This window comes from Bombina bombina, chromosome 7 (assembly GCF_027579735.1).
Source record: "Bombina bombina isolate aBomBom1 chromosome 7, aBomBom1.pri, whole genome shotgun sequence".
In the NCBI taxonomy this organism is placed as follows: domain Eukaryota; kingdom Metazoa; phylum Chordata; class Amphibia; order Anura; family Bombinatoridae; genus Bombina; species Bombina bombina.
Window position 1 is genome coordinate 420,714,696 of NC_069505.1, and position 6,963 is coordinate 420,721,658.

At 38.0% G+C, this 6,963-nt stretch overlaps 1 protein-coding gene across 2 annotated transcripts in view; it reads left to right on the top strand.

Annotated features, from left to right (window-relative positions):
- Positions 1-6,963, top strand: part of SYNGR1 (synaptogyrin 1) — an 88,636-nt gene that overhangs the window by 77,940 nt on the left and 3,733 nt on the right. Inside the window, exon 4 of one of the 2 annotated variants that reach the window (XM_053721275.1) lies at positions 3,376-6,963. This exon is cut by the window's right edge and continues 3,733 nt beyond it. In XM_053721275.1, the coding sequence (XP_053577250.1) occupies positions 3,376-3,588 (213 nt within the window). In that variant the 3' untranslated portion in view covers positions 3,589-6,963. Of the gene's footprint in view, positions 1-133; positions 663-3,375 lie in introns of those variants that run through there. The other variant, XM_053721276.1, reaches the window with a different exon arrangement.

Below are 6,963 nucleotides of genomic sequence, written 5' to 3' on the forward strand. Positions count from 1 at the left end.
ATCATTATTAGTGTCACCGTTGAGTTTTGTATGGTGTCGGAAGTGGGATCCTTCAGCCTGTCTACTGTGTGTTGCCATCATTATTGGATTGAGCCCTGGGGTATTTTATCTAATAACATTATCCATCCCACAGGGTTTCCTAGCAGTACTGAGGCTGCAACATCTGAAGGATATTACCTTCCAAGAGGAATACAGCAGTCTTTTCCCCCCAACCCCTCAATCTTTTCCTTAACTTAAAATTAACACAAGATGTTTTTTCACAGCTCTCCTTATAATTCTTAATCCTGTATGTGCCACACTTTGCTTTTCCCTGTGCCAATATTTTGAGGTGTTCAGGCCTGCAAGTGCACCTTCTTCCTTGAGCTGTATAGTTAACATGTGCCAATTTCTATGCAATGAGATAAACGCCAGTCTGATCATTTGCAGCGCCTTACATGTTTTGTCTGTATATTTTCATCACAACTGTTTGTTTTTGCACAAAACTCACACTAGTGTAACATTATTCATTAATAACACCTGTAGCATTATGTCACCCCAGTAGTATTACAGAAGCACCATATTCATCTCAAAGGTCATTGACGTGCCTTCCATTTTATGGCAAACAGTTGACTAATGTTAAATGATATTAATGTCTTGAAATAAAATAAAGTCCGATCAACAAAGCTGTATTTTTAAAATGTTCTACTTTACAGAGATTTGTTTAGTTTTTGTTGTTGTTTTTTAATACCTGAAATGGGAGGTCCCTCAGAGATTGTCAACTGCCCCATAGCCTGCATTAGTAGCAATGGCTTAAAAAACACAGCTCAAATTACCAGAACTGAAGCGAATGCGCAACGTTGCAGCTGGAATCAACCTAACTCAGAAATAGATTACGAGTGGAGCGGTATTTTGTGCTCACACTTGTGCATTAACTGCACTAGAAGTGAGCTTTTTGTGTGCATCGGTAAGCATGCGTGTTACAAGTTGAAAGTAAAAAGTTCCGATCGCATATTCTGAAGTGCGCTAACTCGACATGAAAATATAAATATTTCTCTTTCCAATGTTCTTCACATAGCAGAATATGTTCTATTTATTTGTAAATACGCTTTTATATATATATTTATATATATATATATATATACAGTATATATGCGTGTGTATATGATGTTCTTTTGGTAAAATAAATATCTATTCCTATATGTAGAAGATTATATATAGGTGCAGATATATACAGGTGTATATATAGGAAAATCCATTTAAAAATACAAAGAACATATTCTGCTATGTGAAGAACATTGGAATGTGAAATATTTACAGTAAATACTCAGTATAACACTTTAATAAATATGAATGTTGCATAAATATGTTTTTACATGTTTTCATCTACTTGACTGCATATGTGTACGTAAGTATTTATGTTTATATGTGTATATATGTCTGTAAATACATGTAAATACATATGTACACACACATAAATATACAATTCAATGTATTTTTGATGTGTTTTGTGACACATTTTTGTCTTGCGTAACAGCTAACCAGAGCTCTGAGGTCACGGTAATCTTTCTAGCGTAAATCGTGATTGTGCTCAAGTGTTTACATTTACTTTCAACTTGTAATACCAGCTCTCCTTCCGACATGCGCAAACAGCCGCGATGAACCCAATATCGCTTGCGTGAAACAGCACAACACTTGTAATCTGGCCCTCAATAGGTAAAATTGACAAGGAGGTCTCTCCAGCTTCACCAGTTCCTATTTCACTAAACATTGTAGAGACAGGAGAGCTTCAGTGAATTGGCTGCGTAGAACAGGGATAGACAAATGTGTCTGAATTATAGGTGCTAGTCCAAAAAAAGACAAAATGTATAATCTCTTGGTCTTTTTATCTTAGCGTAATGCAGAAATAAGAAATAGCCATAATAACAACAACAAATGCCGTATAAAATATAATAAAAATACATTTAGAACAATAATCAAAATCTAAAAACTGATGATAAACATTACATGTTACATGCTTATGGTTGTTAACCTTTTAAAGCCGTTATGCCGTTCCATTCCGTCATAATTAGACTGGGCTTTAAAGCCGTTATGACGGAATGGAACGTCATAACTAACGGCTGTCCTGAAGCCTTCTGTGCTTCAGGGATTTAATCGCGGTCTGGAGGGCGTTCCTAGGATTGTAGGGACGCCCCCCAGATGCGATCCAATAATTGAAATCTTGCGATCGTATGCACGATCGCGTAGTTTCAATTTGTCTACATCGGAACAGTTGTTCCGATGTAGGCACTTTAACCCTGTCACGAAAGGGTTAAGCATTATTATCACGTTAAATTAATTGGTTCCCTGCAGATCTGTTGTGTTCACATTTTTGGTTTGCGTATTCTTTCTCCTCGGATCCTCCTAAGATTCTTGCTCTCACTAATCTAACAAATGCCACTAGTACCCCTAGTCATGAACTCTTCTTCCCTGAACTCTAATAACTGTAGTAATGGTGTATACACAATCTCCTCTGGCCATGGGGCATACTGGGATTAGTACTCTCCAGGCATTGCATAGGCAGGGTGTGGGTACCCAGAATAAACAGGACTACAAGCAGTACGTAGGGACATTAAAGGGACACTGAACCCACATTTTTTCTTTTGTGATTCAGATAGACCATGCAATTTTAAGCAACTTTCTCATTTACTCCTATTATCAATGTTTCTTCATTCTCTTGCTATTTTTGTTTGAAAAAGAAGGCATTTAAGCCATTTTTGTGGTTCAGCACCCTAGACAGCACTTGTTTATTGGTGGGGGAGTTTATCCACCAATCAGCAAGAACAACCCAGGTTGTTCACCAAAAATGGGCCGGCATCTAAACTTACATTCTTGCTTTTCAAATAAAGATACCAAGAGAATGAAGAAAATGTGATAATAGGAGTAAATTAGAAAGTTGCTTAAAATTGCTGCTCTATCTGAATCACAAAAGAAAAAAATTGGGTTCAGTGTCCCTTTAAGGGCTCTCACATTTAGATGCAAGGTCACCATCATGACCCGGTGCTGTGGCTTTTTCCAGCCCTGGCGTAGATTGACATAGGAACTGGAGATATTGGAGACACAGTTAATAGAATTATGCCATGAGCTTCAGCTTGTCATTTTGTGTCTTTTAATGGAATAAGATGCCTGAACATTTCTCCTGTAGGTGAGGCTTCTGGGGGGTTAAGGAAATGGGACAATGACATGGGACGTTTCCATTTCAGGTAAAAAGCCTTTGGTGGCGAGTGCTGTATTAACAACTACTAACCATGGTGATGGTTGTCTGTCCTTCTTTGTTTCCGTCTTTCTCTTGCTTTCTGTTGGCCGACCCGTATCACCATCCTGCGTTAACCCTTCACCTTCCCATCCCAATACACAAAGGCTGGACAAGCTGTGCTGGCCTTCCAACGCTACCGCCTGGGCTCCGACTCTGCGCTATTCTCTCAGGACTACATGGACCCGAGCCAGGATCAAGGTCCTCCTTATCCTCCTTATGCCAGCAATGATGACTTAGATCCTTCTGCCGGTTACCAGCAGCCTCCTACAGATGCCTTTGAGGCTGGCACACAGGGCTACCAGTCCCAGGATTACTGAAGCCTCCCCTAAGGCCCTTTGACTGCTAGAGAGGCCAGGAACGTATTGGTTCCCAGTTAGTTGCTGGCCCCACTGGCAGTGAAAGGAAAACAAAGCCTTTGATTATTTTTTTATGAGATGGGTTCAGGGAAGTTTCTCTATTTTTATTTTTATGTCTGTGAATATTTTTTGCTTATTTGTGTCTATTTGTATTTGTTATTTTAGGATTATTTACAAATTTACCAGGTTTTCTCTCTTATTACTAGAGATATTGATCCTGGCTTATTAGTAATAGTTAGAGGTTACCAGGCAACATGGTCCATTTAAAATGGCTGGGTTGTCTATTATAAAGACGTTTTCCCAGTGCATTCTGGAACATTTAGTGACTCTTGTACATCTCTCCCACGCATCTTGATTATACCTTTAAATTTCCCATTGTGTCAACTCATACACAGACTATTCCTGCAGACAAGGATTCTGGGTATTGACGTGCAAATAACTTACTGTCTGTGTTAAACCTCTTTGTTTTGGTCTGTTGCATAAACAGCTTAAAAAGCTCTAATAAAGCAGAAGACTGATTTGAATCTCATTACGCATAATCCTTGTCGACGGCTTATCCCCTATATGAAGAGGAGGTAGAGAATAGGAAGACAGGACGTACAAATACAGACTCCCTGAACTCATATTTTATTTACTCCGCTGTTCATATATTTAAAGGAAAAAGAGAGTTTTTAGCAGTTGGAGGCATTTTCTATGATCCATTTAAAGGGACTTTAAACATTAAATAAATCATTGATAGGATACTGTATTTATAGCAAATATTAGCCTGAGAATAATATATACATGTATTTTTTAAGATTACATTGGTTTTTTTAAATATTGAAAAAATATAGAGAAGTGGGCGCGGCCATATTGTAACTTAAGTTTCTTTTTCTGCTGAGGCCAGTTGGCGACAGTTATAAATGGCTTACTAGAGTGTGCAACCAATGACTGTGTAGAATACAGCTGTGTCTGCACTTCTATTTTTAACAGGAATTTGGGAAGCCCACAATATATAATATAAAATATATTGCAAAGATGTTTTACTACATACAGTTAAACATTTTATATTAATATTCTGAAATGTTTAAAAGGACAGGAAACTAAAAAAAAATAAAAAATCAGGATTTGGATAGAACATACAATTTAAAACAACTTTCCAATTTACTTCCATTATCAAATTTGCTTCATTCTCTTGTTATCCTTTGCTGAATGAACAGCATAGCACTACTGGCAGCGAGCTGAACACATCTCGTTAGGCAATCACAAAAGACACGTGTGCAGGCTCCCACGAGTGTGCGCATTATTTTTCAACAAGGGATATAAAGAGAGCAAAGTACATTTGAAAATATAAATGAATTTAAAAGTGTCTTAAAATGACATGCTATATCTGAATCGTGATAGTTTAACTTTGAGTTTCCTATCCCTTTAACGTCCCTTTAAGGATGAGGTGAGTGAAGCCTTCTCTAGTCACATCAGCAAACTCCTAATAGAATCTGTGGGTCCTGTTGCAAAATGTAACAGAAAACACAGCATCAGAGAACAAGAATTAGCCTCGAAATTGTCTCAAATGTTATGAAATTAGTCAATATAAATGAGCATTCCTATATATATATATAAAGAGAGAGCTGGGCTGACTGACTGACTGGGGGCTGACTGACTGGGGGCTGACTGACTGACTGGGGGCTGACTGACTTACTGAGGGCTGACTGACTGACTGGGGGCTGACTGACTGAGGGCTGAGTGACTGAGGGCTGACTGACTGACTGAGGGCTGAGTGACTGAGGGCTGACTGACTGACTGGGGGCTGACTGACTGAGGGCTGACTGACTGACTGGGGGCTGACTGACTGAGGGCTGACTGACTGGGGGCTGACTGGCTGGCTGACTGACTGACTGACTGAGGGCTGACTGACTGGGGGCTGACTGGCATCATAGGAAAAAAAAATATTTCCCTATAAAACAGATAAAAAGGAAATTGTATTCTTGTCTACAAATGCCAATATTAAATGTTCAGTAGAAATGGCTTTTAAAGGGACAGTCTAGTCAAAATTAAACTTTCATGATTCAGAAAGAGCAGCAATTTTAAGCACCTTTCTAATTTACTCCGATGTTCCATTTTTCTTTGTTCTCTTGACATCTTTATTTGAATTTATGCTTACGAGCCCGCCCATTTTTGGTTCAGCATCTGGGTAGTGCTTGCTGATTGGTGGCTACATTTAGACACCAATCAGAAAGCGCTACACAGGTGCTGAACAAAAAAATGGGCCAGCTCCTATGCTTGCATTCTTGCTTTTTCAAATAAAGATAGCAAGAGAATTAGAAATTAGAAAGTTGCTTAAAATCGCTGCTCTATCTGAATCACAAAAGTTTAATTTTGCCTAGGCTCTCCCTTTAAAGGTTTTGTAATATGTAGCCAAAAATAGTTACACGATACCTAATCTTACACGCGAGTCGCCGCACAGTTCTGGGATGTGTCGTTTTCACCATTCTGCAAGCGCTAAAATGTATCAGTTTCCTTTTTATCATTTATGGCTAAAACATCAGACAAATTAGCCGTAGAAACTCTGACTGTTAATGTCGCCTTTTACACCTCTCTAAAGTCTTAGAATTAAGTTCTTTAAAATACACAAGGTTTTCTTTTTTAAATCCAGTGCGCTGATGTCTGAGACAGGTCCATTCGCGTACTGAGAAGTGTTGTCATTACTAACGGTATTAGAGGCCGCCACTTACATTTGGAAAAATGATGATGAGTAAAATTCTTGAAAACATTGTTCTGATCCAGATATTTATTAAGTCCTTGAATTATTATGTGTTTATCTCTATTGCAGGGGTCCACCATAATGATTAGGTAGATAGCAATAAAATTACTGCTCAGTTTTATTAGATTTCTACCCATTGGCTGCCAGAGATCACTGTAGTCTCTAACAAAAACAGAAATAATAGAAATGAATACCTATTTATGATATTTAAAAGCCTCTTTCTATCTTAAAAGAGCAACGTTTCTTGATCCATAATAAAGAGCAGCATTTAAATATGTAGGCACCCCCCCCCCCCCCATAAAAATAACTGTAAAAGCAGTTTAAATGGAATAGTAATATACCAGTATCTGCTGTGCAATTCTCACAAATACGCATTAGTCTATAGGTACTTCCTACTGATGCTTCATGCGCAGAAGTGCCTATAACCCAATGCGCATTAACAGAAAGTTTCTATAATATCTATAATCATAAGTAGGACGCACACAACCGATATTGACTAATACATTTTAGCTTAAATTTAAAATAAAATAAAATATTTATTTCACTTTTTTTCATGCATACAAAAATAACTGGATGATGGAATTTTTGTTTGTACT